Source organism: Schistocerca americana, chromosome 2, assembly GCF_021461395.2.
Source record: "Schistocerca americana isolate TAMUIC-IGC-003095 chromosome 2, iqSchAmer2.1, whole genome shotgun sequence".
Lineage (NCBI taxonomy): Eukaryota > Metazoa > Arthropoda > Insecta > Orthoptera > Acrididae > Schistocerca > Schistocerca americana.
In genome coordinates this window covers 774,189,586-774,213,809 of record NC_060120.1, presented here as the reverse complement: position 1 = coordinate 774,213,809, position 24,224 = coordinate 774,189,586, and the positions used below count along the sequence as shown (strand labels likewise).

General features: G+C 37.3%; 1 protein-coding gene across 1 annotated transcript in view; it reads right to left on the bottom strand.

Moving 5' to 3' along the window:
* Positions 1-3,082: 3,082 nt before the first annotated feature.
* The window catches only part of LOC124595170 (dolichyl-diphosphooligosaccharide--protein glycosyltransferase subunit 2), a 73,322-nt gene continuing 52,180 nt past the window's right edge, over positions 3,083-24,224 (bottom strand). The window contains exons 4-13 of the mRNA XM_047133783.1: positions 23,909-24,063; positions 23,661-23,800; positions 14,709-14,881; positions 12,980-13,182; positions 12,595-12,804; positions 12,020-12,224; positions 5,934-6,128; positions 5,745-5,840; positions 3,394-3,469; positions 3,083-3,311 (exon numbers count right to left, since the gene is read on the bottom strand). Coding sequence (XP_046989739.1) covers positions 3,169-3,311; positions 3,394-3,469; positions 5,745-5,840; positions 5,934-6,128; positions 12,020-12,224; positions 12,595-12,804; positions 12,980-13,182; positions 14,709-14,881; positions 23,661-23,800; positions 23,909-24,063 — 1,596 coding nt within the window. The 3' untranslated portion in view covers positions 3,083-3,168. The remainder of the gene's footprint in view (positions 3,312-3,393; positions 3,470-5,744; positions 5,841-5,933; positions 6,129-12,019; positions 12,225-12,594; positions 12,805-12,979; positions 13,183-14,708; positions 14,882-23,660; positions 23,801-23,908; positions 24,064-24,224) is intronic.

The following is a 24,224-nucleotide window of genomic DNA, read 5'->3' as shown; positions in this document are numbered from 1 at the left end:
AAGTTTTTATCTGAAATGTAATAGAAAAGTTGTGAATCTGTAATTGATTTCAAACATCAACTCAACTGAAGTGTGAAAGAGGACCATTGGCCATAAATAATACACCAAAGATGTCATGGAAGGAAGCTGTTAACATCAGAATAACACAATGCAGTATATATACTGCCAACTATAAAACTTTTCTTAGACAATGTTACAATTTTGATGGAAAAGGAAGTAATGTCTTTCACGTACGCTCTAACCATATTTTGCTTCTTAATGTTACACAGATTGGTCGCTTTCAGTATTTTACACTTTCTCTCTAATGTCTTCCACAAAGGAATTATGAAATCTCAATCTGACGAACAATATTGACTCTCAAACATATAAAAAGTCTTCAAAAGAAAACAATTCAGGAAATGCAACCTGATTCTATCAGCAACTTCGCTCATGTTCCAAAACATGGTTGAAATTTTAACCTTTTCAACTGTAAGGTAAAATAAAATATGAGTGACATACCATGCTGAAAAGCAAAATGAACTAAATTTAAGTACTCCATTTCCCCTTGGGACAAGTGATATCTTATGGCTGCGTACTACTACAAGACTTGAGACTTTCTCCACATACTTTCACAACACCCACAAAAGAATTAAGACATTCTCTAAATTATTTAATAACATTTTTGTTATGTTTAGTTCAGGTAACCCCACTAAAATGATTACTGTAAAATGAAGTTACTTTAAACAACAGTGTAACACTGAATAGTTTTCCAGAAAGTTACATACACTATTATAAATACAACTGAAACAATATTGAAAGGTAAATTTCTGTTTGGGATATTTATGTCAAACATATTGGTACCAATGTTTGTGTCTGATAGCATTTGTACATTCTTTGGTTGAAATTTGAAATGGCACCACCAATTGTCTAATTCTTCACATGTGACCATTTTTATATTCATATAGGTTAGTATTTGACTAACCTTCTGAAAATATTTGTATAGTAGTCTTTAATAAGTTCAATAAATGTCACATATATGAGTTCTGCATTGAACCTCTCTTAAGGTTATGCCAGAACATTGTTCAGAGCTACTCCACAATTTAAATTATCTACCACTCATAATTCCTCCAATTTTGTATGAAATTAATCATTACTTTATACTAAAATTAGCATTTGTAGGTGTTATATGGTGGATTTTTTATGTTTCAGTTTTAAAATGCCAAGGATATACATAAATAAAGCTGATTCCCATCTTTACAAGAGCTACTCTTGTGGATCTTTGAGGAAGGTGTGAATGCAGTAGAGAATGGTAGAATGACTATGAGAACAGCTAGCAGGCATCTTTCCATTCTCATAGGAACTCTCGTCAATCAATTGTGAAACACACACACACACACACACACACACACACACACACACACACACACACACACACACACACCAATATAGGATAGCCATTAGCATTTTCTGATGAGGAGAAAGTACCTTTGACCATCCCTTAATTGTATCTGACTGGGGATTTCCATTTGACCTGCTAGACTTGCGAATAATGGCAAATGCCTATTTGAGAGCATAAGGACGTAATTTCCTGCAGTTAAAAATAATGTGCCAGATTGCAGATTGGGCTCTGGTTTTTCTGAAAAGATACAGGGACAGAATTTCACAGTGCTTGAGACACCACATTACAACAAACATAGCTTCATTATCTGCAGGAAATGTTAAAGGTTACTTTAACAACTCTAGTTTAACTCTGAAAAAATGGCGATGGCTCTGATGTCCCAACTGATAATATATTTAATTATGACAAGACCAATATGTCAGATGACCCTGACCAGAGACATTGCATATTTAACAGGGGAGTCAAATACCCCACACACAATCCAGAACAGTGTCAATAGCTCCATTTCAATCATGTTATATGAGTCAGCCTCTGGTGTTATGTCACCAGCTTACATCTGGTCTACATGGACAGAAGGTGGTTACCTCATACACAATATAATCCGAGTTAAGAGTGGCTGGCTAAACGCAATTACGTTCAGAAACTGGTTCAAAAATTTTTGTTTCTCATGTCAGAAATATTACAGGAAGGACAGTATTAATAGGTGACAATCTCAAAAGCCATTTCAATAAAAGTGTTTTGAGAGAGGGTAAAAGCACAAGAAAATATTATTACATTCATATTTCTGCCAGCAAAAATAACTCACTTTCTGCACCCACTGAATGTTGCCTGTTACGGACCATTGAAACATCTCTGACGACATGTACTATACACTTTGAAATCATCTGGACAAAAGAAAATAGAAAACACTCAGCAAGGATCAATCTGAAGCACTGCATTGGTAAAATTCTACATGTTCATTTTCGACATGAACAATCTTTTGGGGCCCCTGGTCCCCCCGCATTTTAAAGTAGTGAGTGTAGCTAAATAATATAAATAAAAACTAGTTTCATGCTCATGTAATGAAAGTTTGCTACAACTAAACTTTCCGGTCATGTTTTGCAAAATACACTGAAGTTTAGTATAAGAAGGATCCGTAATACGTAGTACCTGTTCCATGTTAGTGACTCAGAAGTTGATTCACCCACCTTGTATCTACACTTTAGCTCTATTCCAAGACAATGTGTGCCAAAAGATAAAGCTCTAACAATAAAATAATTCATTTAAAGTAAATTATGTAATCAATATGGGAAATAAAGTGAACAACATGGATAGATTAATACAGTGAACAACATGGATAGATTAATACATAAAGTTAGAAGAACTTTACAAGCTGAATTATGAACAATAGGGATGCAACCTCAATTTTGTACCCCAATTAAGATTTCACAAAAAAGTCCTGCTACATACTAGGTTTCTAGCTATTAAAACTCTCAATAAATTGGAAAAAAATAAAATCACATAACATGTAGCATGAAAATTGTGCATTTTTTTCAATAGATGCATTTTATCTATTTTATGATGATTCACTGCTTTTTATCTTCAATGTATTTTGTGCCATATAGAATGGATGGACAGTATTTTGCAAGAGAGAGAGAGAGAGAGAGAGAGAGAGAGAGAGAGAGAGAGAGAGAGAAAGTGTAAATAATAAATTTAAGTCCAATGTTTAGAAAACAAATTTATTTAACACAAAAGTCTTCTCATACACTGTCACAACAAAATGCAATTGCACAGAAAGCTCAATAACTATTCTACCGATGTTTACGTTCACTTGCAATCTTTGATAATAATTTATTGCCACACAAAAATGTCACAACACCAATTCCAAGAAGGTATTTAACAGTCTGGAACATGTTGAGCTGGAGCCAGAATATTCCAAATAATGCAAAAATTCCTGGAATAAACACAATGGCAATTAATTCTTTCTTTACACTGTTAAAAACTGTATATTGCGCCACAGAAATGAAAATACCTACCACCTAATCCCAAGTGGAAACCAATTGCACTAAGAGAAAACGGAAAGTTTGATATGTTGACACCTATTTTCACCCACTGAAACAAGTAAATCAATCAATGCTGGCACATAAGAAAAATCAAAGACATGTAAAAATATAATCTGTTTATTCAGTGTATATGTATTCACATCACTCTCATCAGAAGAACGAAAGTTTTTTTTTTGTAACATCACAATAAAATGATCCAATCGGGATATGACACTATTGTTCTGGGGCTTTAAAACAATTCTTCACATAAAAAATTCGTTAGTTAATTATGACTTTCTTAAATAACAACACTTTCCCTTTTCCAAAACTCATGTTTCTGAATAAGTAAAATGGGAGAAGAAACAGGCAAAAATACAATGAAACCTCACTTTTACACTTTTAAAGGGACTAGGGAATAAAAAAAACTGTAAAATGCAGGGAAAATATAAAATGTGGGAAATGTTTTAAGCATTAAAAGTTACATACAGAATCCCACCTTGCATTTTTCATAACAGGCATCAAATTACTTGTCAGGGACTTATTTATTATCTAATAAAAACTGCCGATGTAACTGGTAACTACGGGGATGTAGAAATGTTTGACTTAATTTCATACATCATAATCGATGTTTTTTGAAAGACTGCAACTGTCATTTATAACGTAAATAATGAAACACTGCACCAGTTACATTCTGTTTTGAGAATTTATTCTTTCTGTCAAATGCGAATATTTAGGTAAGTATATTGTGTGGTGTCTGCATATATGGTGTTCAGCGTCTCTTTCACTGTAATCATCTTTTTCAGATTATCAGGTATTGTGCCTCCTCAATTACATAAAAACCACACACAAACAATCACTCACGTTGTTTGTGAAACATCGCAAAAAATACTTGTACATATTTGCACTAGCTGCAAAGTCAGAAAATATGTCAACTAGAGCTACAAGTGGCCGAACAACAAAACATACTAAATATAGTTCGAATAACACAAAGACTATCACAACAATCGTGAAGCTGTTCATGCACAGTAGAGATGGTTTGGAATTGGTCACAATACCTTTATTCAAACAAAACCTTGTCACTCCTATCAGCCAACATGCCAGGTAGTGTTTGGTAGCAGCAGGAGGTAAGGCACAAACTGTTCCAACTTTTACCTAGTTCCCGGTTCAGATCTGCTTAGTAGAGCCCCTTGGTGTCAAAAACCTTAACAATGTCTACTTGATGGCCAGTGCCAAGCCAGCCTAGTGTAACATCAGTTATGTCAGTCGGTTTCCCCATTAACATTTTTTCACAAAGCGTAAATCATAAAAAAAAAACACTCCTCCTTCAGGCCACGAGTGGCCTACCGGTACCATCCGACTGTCGTGTCATCCTCATGGAGGATGCGGATAGGAGGGGCGTGGGGTCAGCACATCGCTCTCCCAGTCATTATGATGGCATTCTTGACCGAAGCTGCTACTAAAAGGTCGAGTAGCTCCTCAATTGGCATCACGAGGCTGAGTGCACCCCGAAAAATGGCAACTGCGCATGGTAGCCAGGATGGTCACCCATCAAAGTGCCAACCACGCCCGAAGCACTTAACTTCGGTGATCTCATGGGAACCGGTGTATCCACTGTGGCGAAGTTTGACAGTAATGACAAAAAAATGGCGTAAATGACAGGAAAACGTTAATTCTGGGAACATAGAAATGGGGGTTATACTGTAGTTCTACTTTGCCCCAGCAATCTAATTCTCAATTTGGATGTGTGCCTGCAAAAACCTGAAGACCTAACAAAAACATCACTTGCAAAATTGCAGCATGATAAGTAAGTTCAAAACAATTGCCACTATATAAATTTCAATGGGTAAGTATCCGTTAACACTTAGGAAACCACCTGAGCTGACTAACCAGAATAGATGACCTATTATGCGACTTATAAATTTATATACCTTATAATATAGTGCACACATAAGTAGGGAGGTGATAAGGCAGTACATGGCAACCAAACGCAGTGTACTGCATTATTTGGCACATAACAGGGCCAATATGCTGCACCTGTCAGTAGCACTTGCTGGATCAGTGTTACTACACACATTATGAGAGCTATCTTTGTACTAGGCGCATGCACGCACGCACACGAGAGAGAGAGAGAGAGAGAGAGAGAGAGAGAGAGAGAGAGAGAGAGAGAGTTGTATGGGACAGAGCACACTTTGCAACAACACCAAGTCCTCCAACCCCCCCCCCCCCCCAAAAAAAAATATATAAATAAATAAATAAATAAATCTTACAGCTGCCTCCAGATGTGCACACCGCTCTAGAATGAAGAGTATTCTTCAGTTTTCAAATAAAGGAAATTTATTACTCACCAGTCCTAATAATATCAATATTGGTATACAAAGTAGTCCTGTGAATAGATTGGAAACAAGAACAGGTGGTCTCCGCTCAGGTTCTCTGAATAGATGCTAAATGATGGAACAAAGAAAAAAGTTTGTTACTTACAACAGTTCTGAATGTAAATTTCATAAACAAAACATAAAATACATTTGAAGTAATACCTTGATTTCTGGTTTAATGGCATACAAATATGGGTCTTTAGCACCCGCAAAAGCTGCACTTTGTTCAGCAAACTTCAAATTCACAGAACCAAGGGTCCATGCAAATGAATTTGATAAAACTGCATCACCAATTATAAGTTCAATACTGTATACTCCAGACTTGTGCCCAAATTCTGCAGCTTTACCTCCAACATCCTGTAAATAAGAGGTAACATTACAATTCCTCATATGACAAAACACTATTACTCGGAAGACTATTTACTAGGCCTGCACTGAATGATACTATTGAATTTTTTGATGGCTATTTCAAAGTCTCAGAATAAACAAACTGAACTAAATTTCACTTCCAACACCACACAAGGGGACCACACCTACTCATCACACTGCTTTTGTTCAAATTTATGTTATATGCAGGGCTTGGGTAAAAAATGAAACCAACAGAAATGGCAGCTCCAGATTCCCAAGCATTTAGAGAAATTAGGATTTTTGGCATGGGTCGATAGAGTCACCAGCCATTTATCTCAGTGTAGTTTCCAGATAATGGTTGGAACGGTATAAAGACTTTAGACGAGTAATCCCAGGAATGCAACCATATGAGGGTACTTTTTTATATTAGTTTTCAACTCTTACTTTCTTTATACTGCAAATAAACTGTAATAATGCTGAATGTATATCTCCACAAGAGGCATGAAAAGGGAAGGCAAAAATTTCCCAAGCAATGATTGTACTTTCAGCATCTACAATAACTGCAAATACCTATCCAAGAAGGTATATTATTAATGCATACAAAACTTCACATTCAGTTACTTTCATTTTGACCTTCAAGCAGCTATAAGTAGCTGCACGCGAATAATACGAGGGTTGGAACTTAAATAGTAGCAACTAGTTATTCACAACCAATGCAAAAGAGTTACTTGTTTGCACCTGTTACTACCCTTCAAAGTAGTCACCAGCGTTGTGGAAGGTGTAGTATACAGTCAGCAGAGCCTGTTCTGTTGATGGTGCGAATGGAGCAGTCTAATATCTGTCGAATCTCTGGAACAGTTCTGAAGCGAGTGCCACGAAGTGGTTCCTTCATCTTCGGAATCAAATCAGTCACAAGGACTTAAGACATATTACTGTTCGCTTTTGGAGCATCATCTGCGACCAGCTTTGCGAAAGCCATGACACTTTCTGTGCAACCCACCCATCATTTTGCACGACAATGCGTGGACGCATACAGTATAAGCTGTGGCTGCTCTGTTGAGTCGGTGGGACTGGGAAGTACTATACCACCCACCATACTCCCCAGACTTTAGTCCTTGTGACTGATTTGATTCCGAAGATGAAGGAACCACTTTGTGGCATTCGCTTCAGAACTGTTCCAGAGATTCGACAGGCAGTAGACCACTCCATTCGCACCATCAACGGAACAGGCCCTGCTAACGGTATACTACACCATCCACATCGCTGGCAATGGATTGTACACAATGTTGGTGACTACTTTGAAGGCCAGTAACAGGCGCAAACATGTAACTTTTGTATCAGTTGTGAATAAATAGTTGCAACTATGTAAGTTCCAACCCTCGTATGTTTCCCTGTTTTTACAATAAATATTACCCAGCATGTGTACATCACCAACTGTAAAACAACAGAAGTACTGTCATAAACTAATTTCTTACGTATGTGTTACAGACCCTTCCTGGAAATTTATTCGCAATCCCAAATTTTCCTTTGCCTTTCATGCCTTTAATAAACATGTTAGTATAGAGTATATACACGAGGGAGGGGAACCTGCATTTTTCCCACAGTTTCCGGTTACAAATACACTTTCCTGCGTGAAAACACACTATCCCATGTGAAAGTAAGTTTTTCCATGTTACGTGACTACATTCTTTTCCTCAGGTTAAAACTTGTCAATCCTTTGAATGGTGAGGTTTTATACATCAGCACAGAACTTCCCAGCACTTTAGGAAACAAAACCCAGTGATTAACAAATACAAATTTCACCAAATATAGCACGGTAGCTCCTGAAGCACTGGAATCGAGTTTGCAATGTGTTTTGTGTCAGCCAATTACAGCTCATGTCAAGCAATCTCACCCATCAATGGCAGTAGATATTCGTAGCTTAGTATATGTGATGCAGTCAGCCAAAAGCAACATCACCATTAAGTAGTAAGCGAGTGTGAATTCACAAACAGGAAAAGTTAATGGTTTGAATTAGTATACCTACAGTACAGCTACAAGAAAAGCTAAGCTTCCACACAGAACATTGGTTGTCAAAATGTATTTGCTGTTTTCCCAGAGGGTGTGGTTAGGCACCAGCTGAATAAGTCTGACAAGCAATATTATAAATTTCACTGCTGTGCACTAAACATTTTGTAGATTACCTGGATGAATACATGTTTCTTCCAGCACTTTTGACTTTTCCACAGGAATGTTACATGTGAAACTGCTCGGGAACTCCATTTTTTCCATTGCTACCACGTAATTTGTATTGTGAAAGAACTAAAATAAAGATGAACAACTAACCTTGAAGCTTGGAAATTTTTAGTGTGTGTTACACTTTACAAGATATATCACACAGAAATGTGACAGTAAAATTTTCATAATGGCCTAACTGGCTGGTCTTATGGGCCCAAAAAAGTGATTGGTCCTCCAAGTATTAAGTTTTAAAAAGGTCGAATGCTCTGGATTTAAGAAATTCATTGCACGCCCTCACACGTAGCATAATTCACTTTGTGTGAAAGTAAATTTGCTTTGGAAGTAACACTTATAAAACCACCATTTGCAATATTTTCCTGCAACTTATCAGAAATGTGCACAGCTGTGATGACATGCTCATCAAAGTAGTCTATTGTTACGAAGTATTGCCTAGTCTTCGTCCTAAAGCCTTTGACGCATTTTTCTGTTGGTAGACACCTGTGTGTGTGTGTGTGTGTGTGTGTGTGTGTGTGTGTGTGTGCACTGTGTTTTGTTATTGTAAATGGCATTTTTTCTTTGCAAGTAGAATTTTATCTTAGTGTTTTTCTCTCATTTATGTTTTACTGCTGCAGTTTTCAGCAGGAGCAGGTTAAAGTAAAATTCTTTGTTAGAATATCAGGTCTTACCAGTCAAAGTTGCAAAAAATGTAACTGAAAACTAAAACAATGAAAAATTTCCAGTCATAAAAAATCCCAAGTTTTTAACGGATGAAAAAATTCCCGCATTTTCCCAGGATTTCCGAGCTCACATACACCCTGTAACAAATACTATGTCTTTAGCATTATTTTGGTTATTTGCAGTATAAATAACACAAATTGAAAATAAGTTTCCACATTCGTTTTCTGGTGACCCAACCGTTGTCTGGAATCTATGCTGACATAAATGGATAATGTATCTTAAGAACTGGACATACTGCAATAGAGTGCATGACAGAGTATTTCTAGAATTTTACCCTCAATACAAGGAAAACACACTGCTAATCACTGTAAAGATGAGAAGTTGAGTGCAAACAGCCCCAATGGAGACACTTACACATAGATTATTGGCCAAAGCCTGCTTCGGTAAAGAAAACACACACACACACACACACACACACACACACACACACACACACAGAGAGAGAGAGAGAGAGAGAGAGAGAGAGAGAGAGAGAGAGTATTTCCTTTACAGAAGGCGGCTTTGGCCAAAAGCTGTTTCTTTTAATGGTGCTGCCTGCAATTCAGGGTGTCATTTTTTAAGTGTAGCAATCTCTCTCTTCCTTACATTGTTGATATTCCCATCTGGAGTTTTCAGTGTTTGATTTAGCACTTTACCATGTTATGATTTCTTCCCATAATAATTGAGTGCTGGAAGAATGACAGCCCAACACTTCTATGGACGCTGTAATTTATTCGAGTTGTCTTGTGGTCCGAACGGAAGTGATATGTATGGGAACTTAAATATACTTCTAGATTCCTTGGTGAATACTGATTCTTAAAACTTTGTAATTAGGCTTTTGCAGGATAATTAGTCTTTCTTGAAGAGTCTGATAGTTTACGTTTTCCATAATTTCAAGGAATTTCCTAGAAGTCAAACCTGTGACCATTTAGGCTGCCCTTCTTTATACAAGAGGAGGTGCCAAAAAAATGGAATTATTTTTTAAAAGCTATATATTTCTTAATTGTTTACGAAAAAACCTCAGCCCCTTCAAAATACTCTCTATTACAACTAGTTTTCCGTCATCTTTAGAAATGACTGCTAGTTCCTCCCTCATTCTTTCCTCGACTTTTCAATATTGTCAAATCGGTGTCCTTTCATACCCCTTTTCATGCGTGGAATAAGAAGTTGCACAGAGCAAGGTCAGGGGAGTAAGGTGATGGCTGTGAGTGCAGATGTGTTGTTGTGGAAGAACCAGTCTCTTGTCTGCTATAAATCGGATCTTTCTTGAAGAATATTGCAATCCCTATTCACTGACAGTTGATCAATTGTACGTCAACAGTCTGGGAGCACAAGCTCTTGAAATTTTTCAATATTTTTATCAATTCGGGCAGTTGATGGATGTCCAGAATGAGTCGCGTCATCAATCAACATGCCACCATTTTCAAAACTGAACAAACCACTCCTACACTTGAGTTTTCCCTTGGTGTCATCTTGGTAAGCTGTTTTCAACATTCAAACAGGTTCAGAAGAATTTTTTACCAAGTAGAAAACAAAATTTCACAGCTGCACACTGTTCACTAAAACTTGCTATCATAAAGAACGAAACAAAAACAAAACAGAACTGGCAAAAACAATCGCAGCAGAGGAAAAGAACAAGCCAGGTCAACAACAACACAGGTGGCACTGAACTGGCAACGAGTTGCACAACGAACACCTAGCAGCACAAATGCCAACGAGTTATGCTATAGAAGCCTAGTGGGAGAAATACTTAGAACACAGGCTCTGCCTTTGGCAATGTTACTCCAGTTTCTTTTCGGTACCCCTTTGTACATTCAATACCCCCTGTCCATGCTATTTGTCGTGAGTCCCACACACTTTAGAAATATTCTAGGATGAGGATATCTTGATATCAGATCCAATATTACAGCTGGAGGGTCCTAGAAAGAACCATGTACATCCATGTCTTGGGACAAATTCAATTCAGCCAATAGATTTTTGGGATTATCTGGTGGCCTCTGCCCCTCAGCTTTAGATATTTGCCTTTAAGTAAAAGACATTAGCTACCACAAATTAACATTCTATCTAGCTATTAGAACTCAACTGTGTTCCATTACACAAATGCACAGATTGTTGAACCTATCAATTCTTTGTCGATTTGATGATGCAGACTATTAATAAACTTTCGAAAATTACTAACACCATCCTCGTGAATGCTGTTATCTATGGTGATCTATATCTCATCCATCAATCGTGATTAGATTTTTCTGCGGTGACATCAACAGTTTTAACACGCAATGAGTTACATGAAAAAAACTAGAAGTAGTACAAGTATTATTTAGCATATAGTATGCACAACCTTAACTTCATAAAAGAGCACTTATTGAGGAAATCTGGTGAGACTAATATTAGATATTTTGAGGTTATAAATACGTCATTTACTCTGTCCCAAGATGTAAGATACACTTTTGGCTGCCATGTGAACATGCTACACCACCTTAAAAGTTATCAGCTTCAGAACTACCCTGCTAATGCTATGGGAAGGTTGCAGCATCTTTATGAAAGGGAGATGAACCACAAAGGAAATACAATGATACACTGGGAATGTGCTATTATCATTCCAAACGAGTACCATGTTCATTACAAGCACCCTCGAGGACAAAAAAATAACTGTATTTCTTCAGATTTTATTAAGAAAGAATCTCTTATTTTAAGGGAGAAGACAACTCTAAAAAAAAAAAAAATATATTCCTTATGTACAGACAGGTGTTTTTAACTGAATAAAATCAATCTGAGCCTACAAACTCCAACCCCAAACACTGCAACTTTTACAACCAATTTTTTTCCTGTTATCCAAATAAAAATTTTTACCTGGAAGCTCCGACTTACATCTCTATTACCTACATCTCATCTATTAAACACGTTTTTTTTTTAATTTTTTTATTTCTATTCACACTCTGGATTTTTAAAGTGAAACAATAACTCACCATATCAAATTTATAGGTTTTTGAAGTATCAGGTTCAGCTACAAATATTATTTCTTGGTTGGTATCCTTTTTATATAATCTGACAAATGCTTGGTGTACTGTCATTAGTTTATTAGTAGTTTTGTCCTTCAGAGTAAATTTCATAATAAGCTTCTGAAGAGAATCTGCTTCAATTGTTGTTGCTAACTGGTTTGGGAACAATACTCTGAAAGTATAAAATTTACATTCAGTTCACCATAATAAATTATCAGTACTTAAGAACAGGAAAATAAAGAACCTGTGATCTGCAGCACAATTTATTAAGCGAATACAACAAATGGCACGTAAATACTGTTGTTTTAGCACACCAAGAAGAAAAATTTTAAGATAAAGAAATCAAATATAGACAGCAAAAATATTCTAGGCCCATCTAAAATAGCATTTAAGTTCTGTCTGATCATGCTGTGCAACAACCTTCTTTGCAAAGAATGTGCACTGCTTATCAAGTTTCTCTGTCCCAACCGTATAGCTGCAGTGTTACCAAACAAGGCAGTAAAATTATTGGGACAATACGGAACACTATGAATGGTACTCACTTTGTTAACTTTGGTTGTGTGGTTTGATCTGCATCAGCAGTGCCTATTTCAACATTTTCAACAGCTACTGCACACATGACTTTTATTGTGAGAGAGGCTCCAACATTTCCAACCAGACGTGGATCAGGTTTTGCTAATGCTGCACTAACTGTAAGTTTGTACAGTCCTCGCTCTGGTTTAACTTCCATCAAATTTAATGAATACATAGTCCTGTACAAAAAATTAAAATGAACTTTCCTTATTAATTTATATTGATTATTGTCCAACATACATTAAGCATCTTAGAAACAGAATTAGATTACTTAAACAAAATGTCAAAGTCAATGGTGTGTATGTGAAATTTAATATCATGAGGTGAAACTATGAACAAAAATGTAAAAACTACCTGTCACTTGCTGATTGTTCAAATTTTTTTTTGGAGAGTACAACTACTTCATCACCAACTCTTGTGGCACTCTCGGCAGTCACTGAAAGTGGATCTGAACTTAAAGGCTTCCCCAGAAGATTGCTCACTTTAACAGAAACCTTTGGCTGATCCGAAGAAACAGCTGGTGGGCTTGCCAAAGTAATTGCCACTGGTAAATGGAACTACAAATAAAATTGGAAGTTAGTTTTTGTAAGTGATTATGAAGTACTATTTATAGAAATAAAATTTTATCAGTCCACGTTCATTTCTGTCAACGATATTCAGAAGAACGAAAGTTTTCAAAGTACATCATATTGAAATGTAACAACAAATGAATAACACAATTACTGTAGTTCATAGGAATTAAAAGTCAATAAAACTGAACAAAGCAATTAAATCAACAACAATACATTCCTCAGATGCAGTCATCAATATAGGTTATTAAATCATGTATTCTGGAGAAGGGGGGGACCTGAAACATGCTGTTCAAGTTTTCTTTCTGGAAAGGATCCTACATATGCAGCCCACATACAGAGACATCATTAAATACAACCACTGCCTGTACAGCAAAATCATTGCACAATTTATAGGCACATGACCAGCTCTATAAACAGACATATGGACATGTGAAGGGGTGCCCTTGTCACCTATTATTGCCAATCTGTTTATTGATGATTTCAAAAAGTGTCCTGGAGCTTGCAGGGTGGGAGGAACAAAAGACAATGTTGGGCCCTGCAGTTTATAGGAAGCCAACGTGCCAACCGTGCACTGGGTGAGTGATAAGGTGGCACCAAACTCTACGGCATTTTTGTCTTATGTAGGAAGCATTTCCAAAATAATTAGTCAAATTCTGCAGAAACACAATGTAAAATGTATTTCTTTATGCCATCTAAGATCAGGGCCCTTAGGGGTCTGCAAAAGGATGATCTTTGTGTGCATATGATGGGTGTCTACCGAATACCTTGCAGTTGTGTCTTACCATACATTGGTCAGGCTATTGCGACCACAAAGGACCAACGACAATAAGGAGGTTCTGATGTGCACTTCAAGCTATTCTCTATCTCGTCAAATAATAAAGGGACCTCACTCACTGGTAATTAATATTTACTACTGATAACTTCTGCATGGGTCATCTTTGGTTGCATGGTGGCATTACTGTTTACACTGTGTGTGCATGTGTTTTCTTTCAGCATACAACCTCCAAACTGAAGTTTTAAAATTTCCTTTCACAGCACTAACTCATTACATTTTCAGCTTGGAAATGACAGGGTGTTCACATGTCAAAATATCATTCTGAATCGTTGAATAAATCACCCTGCCACATTCCTGTAACTTCTTTGAACATTTGTAAACAAGGAGAAACAAAAAGTACAACACAGTTACTTCCATTGGTCCACTACTTTCAGACCTACAAAATTCAATTATGACCATTTTAAGCCTGAGCACCCTTTCTATGGAAGAAATCTGGAGAACAGCCATGAGTTCACTTCAAACAGTATTTATCTTACATCTTCAATCATGGAAACCAATTAGATAAATTTTGTTGATTCAAACAACTAAGCCATAGTTAAATAAGATTATGTATCCTCATGAACAACAGATTTTTCATATTAACCCTTCACATACACTGTGTTACTTCTTGCCCCTCATACCTTATCTTAGCTTTATACTTAAAAATCAGTTCTAAGACTAACTCTGACAAACACACCTTGTTATTTGTAAGAGTATTAAGAACTTCTAATAAGCTGTATGCCCCTTTTGGAGTTTGGACTGAGCGTCGACTTAGGAAATAATTGGCAAACTTCACAGCTTGATCTCCTGTAATTGGTGGTGGCTTATTGATGGTACCAGCAAGTTTGTAAGCTCCATTAACCAGCAAAGCTGAAACAAAGTTGTAATGAATAACCAAAGCTACATGTATGATTTACAATGTAATGCAGGTAAATAAATACACGCAAGCAGAAAAGAAAATACTGTTTAGTTACAGATTTAACCCTTTGATTGCTGCGGACATATTAACTCGTCATGCCTCGCCATTCCCCTGGCGCGCCTGACATGTATACAGCCTTGGGTCTTCCCTACAGCACTAAGGACGTGTTTACGTGTCCCGCGCCACCGGCCTTCCCACCACTAGGTACAAGTTTAGGAGCTCGAGTCACAGCTACCTGAGCGCTACGGACGTGTATACACACACAGCTGTCTTTCCGCCCCACTCTTCTAGTAGCAGTTCAGTGGTCTGATTGTGTAGTTCGAGAGTGCATATATCTTTGTTGCTATGTTCACTCTTTGCAGAATTCGACTTAGATTCCTGTATTTTCGTCAGTTTTCTTGTTTTCTACGTGAGAAATGTCACGTCACTGTGGTTGCTCAGATAAAGAAATCCTGGTTATGCTCACTAAGAGTGACAGTGAGTGTGAATTAGCTAACGTTGCTAACAGTGATGAGTCTTCAACAGAATCTCGAAGCTGTAGTCCTCAGCACTTTACATCAGAGGGGAGAGCAAGAATCACTGTCAGCAGTTTCTCTGAATCCGAGGAATCTGAAAGCGACAGCAAGACGGATCAGAAAAGAGCGTGCTTAAGTGACACATTTGACTGGAAAGAAACCAATTTCCAGCCGTTAAACCACTACTTCGATGACTCAAGTTCAGAACACAAATGTCAGTTAGATACTGACTCAAGCATTCTTTCATTTTTTGTGATATTTATGTCTGAAGAACTGTTGCAACTTATTGCTGACGAAACAAATCGTTTTTACGTTTACACCAGAGAAAATACTACAGAATCTGCGAATTCTCGACTGTCAAAGTGGAAAGAGACTTGATCTGAGGAAATGTATTGTTTCCTTGCTGTTTGCCTTCTAATGGCGCAAGTTAAAAAGTTAAAACTAAGTGATTATTGGTCCAGAGACACACTTTTGAACACACCTGTTTTCAGCGAAATTATGTCCCGAGACCATTTTTTACTACTTCTGAGAATGTTACACTTCAGTGATAACTCTGCGAGTACCGGAGGTGACAGTCTATTTAAAATTAGGTCGATTGTTGACAAAGTTTATAAGAAGTTTTGTGATTCATTTCGCCCACATCACAATCTTTGTATAGATGAAAGTGTCTTACTGTTCAAACGACGATTATCTTTTACGCAATTTGTTCGAACCAAGCGAAGTAGATTCGTAATAAAGACACAGTCAGAGTGGGTATATTTTAGATTTTATTGTAAACACAAATGGTTGAAACAGAGAAGACTGACAGAACTACTGGCAAAAAAAATAAAGAAACCGCAATGTATTGTAGATTACAATTCAAGTACGGGTGCAGCTGACCGTTGTGACTTGTTACTCAGCTCAGTGGGATTAGTGCTTAAAACTGTGAAATGGTATAAGAAATAATCTTTTCACATTCTGCATTTGTGCATTCTAAATGCTCATGCTCTCCACTGGCCGGAAACAGGGCAAATCATGGCACTCGCGGAGTTTCACCTTTCTCTCATAAGGGAGATTGCAGAAAAATATGCTACAGAATGGAGAAAAGCTGGTAGGGGAAGGCGAGTGAACATTCGCAGAAAAGTACGCTAATGCACAGATGTGTGGTTTGAACAAAACAGAAAGTGCACCGGGAAACTAGATACCAATGCAAAACTTGCAACGTTACATTATGCATTGCACCCTGCTTTGAGACTTATCATACAAAGAAGCATTACTAATCATTGGGAACTAAATCCAAGAAAATTAATCGATGCTTCTGAATGAATTACTAAAAAAAGGCAAAAATGTAAAGAAAATATAAATCTATTTTTAACTTCGCCAGTGCCAGTCCAAAGACCAGATCGAAAAGATCTTCTTCAAATGAACGAACCTGGTGATTGAAATGGCGCAATATCTGTACCGTGGCAAATGTAATTACGCCGAGTACATTGCACCATTATAATAAAACCCATGCATTAATGTGCATAAGATACATTTAAATTATTAACACATAACATGGACAGTTATATTCTTCTATCCTTACTAGTACAAATGTAGATCACGCACTGTCTACTTGTACGAAACATGTTTCCCAGAACTCATTCAAATGCCTTTGATCAACAAGAAACAACATGCCAAAGTTAAAACTCTTTTCTCAGTGTGATTTTTCTTGCTACTTTGCCTCTGTTGTTAGCCAATGTTGAAAATTAAACTCATTGCTCTGGAGAGGGTGGGGGGCTTAAAATTTGTTGTTCAAATGAGACTGGCTTTGAAGCATTAATAGAAAACGGCATTTGAAAAAGAAGTATCGAATACACCCTGCTTTCATCTTTTCATAAAAATCAAAATCTTTTCAACTAATTTGTAGATTACTGGAAAATAGTAAGGGAATAAAAATTTTTATTCCTCATCATTGTGCAGTCCATCTATTGCACTCTAAATTTCATTTTCATCATGCGTTCACACTACTAGACATGGTGACCCCAAGTTTACATTGTTTTTGGACCCGATTTTCGCACCCAACTTTCATTCCAGTTGCACAGCTTGATATGTTTTACAGAGCATAGTTTTTTAGCAAAATCGGAACGAAAATACCACATTGACGTTTTTGCAAAATCTTCAATTTTGTGCTTAATTCATTCAGTACTGAAAAGTGCTATGGAAATGAAACTGTGTATTTCAGAACCTTTTGTTGTTAGGTTACTACATGCCAAGTTTCACATTCATCACAGCATTAGTTCAGGAGATGCAAGAAGCCCGAAATTTTTTTGGGCGCCTATTTTTTTGGCCAATTTACCCACAATGTTCTGGCTCAATATGGCTCGTAAAATTCTTTTCATTATTATTCTTAAGAGAACGCATAAAGTTGTACAAGATGGCCAAATTTTATTTCTTAACAAAAACTATTGCCCTAGATATTGCAGCTCAAAGTTCCCAAAAATTCACGCTGGCTCTGCGCGAGTCATATTCAGTCGAGAAATATTCAGGACAGGGCTGGTTGAGCAGTGCGGGCCGATCCGGTCCCGGCGGCAGAGAGAGAGAGAGAGAGAGAGAGAGAGAGAGAGGGGCACGCAGCACAGGTAGACAGACTATGCCGCAGGCTGCGGCGCCTCAGCGCGCCAAGCTGGTGGTGTACCTTCAGCAGTCAAAGGGTTAATTCAATATCACAAATACTGTAAGCACGCCAAACTTGAACACAGGAATAAAATATAGACTAGTTCAAATCATTCTGAAAATTTGCAACAACATACTTAACCAAGGAATTTTGATGCTAAATCAATTTTTTTAACAAATCAATTTATGGTCAGTTGCTCGTGCAGAACTTACCTATAAACTACAGTATTACAAACTCATTGACAAATGGATCAAACATCAAAACTTGCAGAATTCAATGTTCACTGATACCATTTGACACAGAACTGACACACCAACAAAACCATGATTAAAAATCCACTACTGAACTGCAGCTGCTGCACAAACAACTGTCATAGAAGCTTGTACCACGGATACTCAAGCATTGTTGTTGTTGTTGTCTTCAGTCCTGAGATTGGTTTGATGCAGCTCTCCATGCTACTCTATCCTGTGCAAGCTTCATCATCTCCCAGTACCTACTGCAGCCTACATCCTTCTGAATCTGCTTAGTGTATTCATCTCTTGGTCTCCCTCCACAATTTTTACCCTCCACGCTGCCCTCCAGTACTAAATTGGTGATCCCTTGAGGCCTCAGAACATGTCTTACCAACCGATCCCTTCTTCTAGTCAAATTGTGCCACAAACTCTTCTTCTCCCCAACTCTATTCAATACCTCTTCATTAGTTATGTGATCTACCCATCGAATCTTCAGCATTCTGTAGCACCACATTTCGAAAGCTTCTATTCTCTTCTTGTCTAAACTATTTATCGTCCATGTTTCACTTCCATACATGGCTACACTCCATACAAATACTTTCAGAAGCGACTTCCTGACACTTAAATCTATACTCAATGTTAGCAATTTTCTCTTCTTCAGAAACACTTTCCTTGCCATTGCCAGTCTACATTTTACATCTTCTCTACTTTGACCATCATCAGTTATTTTGCTTCCCAAATAGCAAAACTCCTTTACTACTTTAAGTGTGTCATTTACCAATGTTTACTGAGAACATGTGGAAATTTTCACACAAAATTTCATCAAAATCATGATGGTCATGCGGGAACTTTCCTGAAATAAGACTACCTGACATGAAATGGTCCTACTGCATCATTTGCGAAACTTTACTATTAGTATTGTCTGCAATGTCATTAATGTACAACAAGAGCAAGGATCATAACAATGTTCTCTAGGGCATGGTTGAAGTTATGACGACTTATGGTGAATGTTACACATGACACTTCTAACTTCCACAAATTCTCAAAAACTTGGTTATTCACTAAGATACACACAAATGAGATGATTTTTTTAAATGAGGATGCTACTGCTACAATCATATAAAGCCTTGATAAAGGTAGGACTGGTAAACAATAAGAAGAGTTGTATGTGAAGGAAATGACTGACTACTAATGGAAACACTCAATACAAATATGACAATTGGAAAGTAAAAAATGTGGATGGGATAATAGGAAGATGGAGTAAGAATGGGGATTGGGCAGATAAAGAAAGAAGAGTCATTCCACATCAGTTCAAACAGTTTGAGAAAGCATTCCCGCTCAGTCTCAGATTTGGCTGAAATTTAGCATACGAATGCTACCATGAGGACAGGAATATTTTTTGTAGTAGGCCTTTCGTGAGCTAAACAACATGCGTGTCCACATCTTTCATACAGACTGAGTTACGTGCACAGGTAAACAAAAAGATTTAGAAAGCACCAGGAAAATGTGGATTTTCAAAGTGTTTAAGCACAAAAGGGACCAGTGACATATAAGCCAAATTTAATACACTGCATAAGTAACCCATGATGTAATATGTCTCAAAAGTTTCAACGTATTACTGCAAGGCATTTGTGTGGAACAGAAGTTAATAGATTAGCAATTTATAGTGGTGATGTCGACAGCTGTAGTCTTGACGAGATTCATTTCATACTGCTGTATGCATGAGGTGTGCTTGCTTGTGTGTCTCTCTTTTACTGATGAAGGCAGTGGCCGGAAGCTTTACATAGTGCCTTAATTGTGCTCGTATGTAAATTCATGTACCTTCTTTACGATAAGTAGCTATCTGACTTTTCCTAAATGGTTGATATTTCTACTGAAGTTTCCATTGTTTGAGATTCATTTCTTGTTTCACATAAAGCTGCAGCAAGTGTTGGGAACCACTTAGCAATTGAAAGTTAAACAATGGAAGCGTTCAAAACATAAGTCATTGTGGGGCAGTAAGGAAAAAGGAAACAATCAAGCATCACAGGTTACTCATGCTTTCAAGGTTCTAGATCAAATTGGTCCATGCTGTTGTGGTGAAGCAGTATGGAGGCAGAAGTGTGTGTTACTGGTGTTTTTGTTCAAACAAGTTGCAGTGTTGGTAGAGCACAAGAATCTGAATGTCATAAAACACATGTAATTAAATGTGGCATTCGCTTTGTACACGATCTGGATTAATCACACCAAGATTTGTTGCTATACAGATCTGGGACGTACCACAAGCATACGAGAAGTACAGTTCCAGGAAACATGTGTGTTATTACCACATGAAGTGTTGCTGGTTAAGTACTCTTTCCTACGAATATGTTGTTTTGACGCATTTCGGATACATAAGGAGAGAGTAAGATGCAGCCTTAGAAAAGTTGGTATAAAATCAGTGTTGAAGGTGAATCAGTATACAGGACTTAAAATGAACAAAAATTATGATCCAGGTGTCACACAACTTAAATGTGAAGAATATTCTGATGAAGTACATGATGGTGACAAAAGGGTGCCAGCCACTAGACACAGCAGCTGCACATTTCAGTGACTCCTCTTGGTTTGTCTCCCATGAAGATACAGAATTTTGGGAAAACAGACAGACCCAGTTATGGTGGAAGATAACTATAAGAAGCTGAAATGGAAATGAAACACCAAATGGCAGACACTAATGGTGGTTGAGTAAGAACTGTACACTCCAAGGGAACAAAAATCAGAAATTTGCACAATTTGAAAGAAAAATGTATCGTAACCACATGCCAGAAAAAGTACTGTTCTTAACATTGCATCTTCCATTTGGTCTATTGAGCATACTGCAAGAAATTAAATGTTTCTATAGACATGGTAAAGCAAACCAGGTGAAATGAAGCAACCTAAGGACTGCTTACAGAACTTAGGGTACACTCAAAGTAAACAACTGAGTTCAGAAAAAGGTGCTAGTGTCGGAGTTTAATGAAAATGATGACTACAGCTGAATAATGCCTGGCAAGAAAGAATAGGTTATGGTAAAAATGGAAAATGTACATGTGTAGACAAAAAAAAATTATATTTCTGAACTATCTGTAGAACTCAAGGAAATGTTTCCCAATGACAAAGTGGGTTTACTGCCTTTTCAGTCTTCAGCCAATACGTGTTGTGCCTGCAAGTGTAAGCGGCACACACCATGTATATGTGAGACTTGTCGGAATGCTAAGTCAATGTTTGCTGCTATAAAAGATCCTAGTCTGGATTATAAGAATGCAATGAAAATGCTAGTGTGTGGATATCAGTGCCTACAAGTCCACACACAGGTGAAGTGTATGGGCAACGTAAAACTTGCAGAACATATGAATAATAAACTGTATGGTGAGTTCCTTATCGATGATTAACTTATTTCTTCCAAGCAATGGACACACACAGACTGGACAACTCTTGAAAGAAAGCAAAGTACAGTGGGAGATTTGTGAACTGTGTTGTGTGGGAAAAACCTAACTGCACACAGCTTTACAATAGCAAAATCTGCAGATCTCCAGCAGTGAGGATCAATTGAAACATGATGAAATTATAGTAATACTGGACTTTTCTAAAAATTATGCATTTATGGTGCAACATGTTATTCTAGGATATCACTGGGACAACAGCCAAGAAATTGTCCAACCATTTACAATTTACTAAAGAGATGAACCAGGTGGTGTGCCTACCATGAACTTTTGTGTGAACTGCGCAATTCTTGATGCCATTGCAGTTCATGCCCACATACACACTGTCATGGCATATGTTATTTACAAGCAGCCTCTCTCACATTCTGCAAAATACTTCCGTAATGGGACAGCTACCCAGTACAAAAATCATAAAAATCTTCAAAACTTGTGCATGAATTACCATGATCTTCAGAATCATACAGACTGGAATTTTTTGGCAGCAACATCTGCTGGTATATAAGTAGGCTATGTGACTGTATTGGTGCTACCATTAAGCACATGGGATCATTACCTAATCTTCAGCACCTTGTGGAAGGCTACATTCTAACACCTTAAATTATTTAACTTTGTACAAAAAAATGTCCCCAGCATAAATTCATTTGATGTTTCAAAAGATGAAGCGAAATCTGTTGAAGAGTTTGAACATGTTAAAACTCTTGCAGGCACAACGAGCCATCATTACTTTTCTCTGGTTTACTCTGATAATGTGTAAATTAGCAGACCTTTGGGTTATAATTATTGGTTCACACATGGCATGTGTCTTCACAGTGCACCTGACCCTGGATTCAGAATCAAAAGTGGCAATGTACTACCAGGTTACTATGTTGCTGCTATTTATGGCAAATGGTACTAAGGATGTGCCAGCATGCTGTGAAGCAGAAGGTGATGGCACCAGCAAGTCATTTCAATGGGCATGTTTGACAGACACGAGTTTGATTCCTTTTCAACATATTCTAATGACCATTATAGTTCCTATACTGAGTCAGGATGACATTACAATTTGCCATTTGATGTACAGTGTACAGTAGGTAGAGGATAGGAAAACTTCTGCTCTAAACACCCTGTTTTGTTGAAGTTAAGGTAGATTGTGTTAATCTACTCATATGTTGCTGCTAAGTGATCAAGAGGCATGGGGATGATAAGAGCTAAAGATTATTTTTTGTTCTGCAACAATGGTCATATCACCAAATACAAGTCAACTTTTATAGTACACAAATGCCTTGCAACAACATGTTGAAACTGAGACATTACATTATGGTATCCTTAGGCAGTGTTTGAAATTTGGCTTCATCACTTGTCCCTTTTTTGCTACCACTATTTGAGAATTCAAGTTTTTCCAATGATTTTTTCAAATTTTTCTTCTTTCCTATGAATGTATCTCAGTATGAGTCAAAGATGTGGATGTGGTGTGTGTGTTCTAGCCTACATCACACACACACACACCCACACACCTGGGTGAATTATATTTAGCAAGCACCTACAATACGTATCTTTTAACAAGTTACCTTTTTAGCACAATTTGAAATTCGTATTCCCATCAAACATGTTGGTGTTTTGATACATTGAGTATGTTCCCTAAGTGGATCTTACTAGATGGTAAAATTTCACTGAACAGTAAGGAAAAGTCAAGTTTTTAAGCACTGAAGTTTAACTGTGTGTTATATTTTCTGGGTCACACACCTTCTTTCGCAAGCTATAATGCTGGAACTAAGCAGGGGAATCTAGTACTTTTTTACATGAATGATCCACACAAGGTAACATTGGTGTATTAATTTTCAGCCAAATCTGAGAATATGAGCTGGAGCTCGTGGCTGAATTAACACTGAGTGACTCAAAGGACTTAGGCCCAGTTTTCCTGAACATACCTGTGATGCTTAGGCCACCTTCAAACTGCAGGAAACGGCTATCTACTTCATCGGCTTGCACTATAGCATCTTCAATTCGATCAAATGCAAATGTCCCATCAGCTCCCAGCAAAACAGCAATATGGAATGAATACCCCAAGCTGCATGAAAATATTTAAATTAGAAATATAATACAAGTAACAAAAGATTTGGATTTCAATCAAAATGTCAACAGAGCAACAACAATAACACCACAAGATATAACATACTTAAGAAGGCTGTCATCTTTCTTCAAGGCCGACTGCAGACCTTTTATTAGCTTCTGTGTATCCCATTTGCGCTGACCTACACTGTTCAGAGCATGCACAGCATAGAACAGGTCAGGAACTGTAGAAGCATCATTGTTCAGTACATCTGTAAGAGACTAAGAACCAGGCAACTTTCATATTCAGACATTTTAACACATCTAATTGAAATATCATCTAACCTTTAATAAAATTTAGCCATTACAAACACTTTCTGTGACTGCCCTATTACATTTGCTAAAACTTCAGGTAAACTCAGAAAATATATTTCAATAATGGG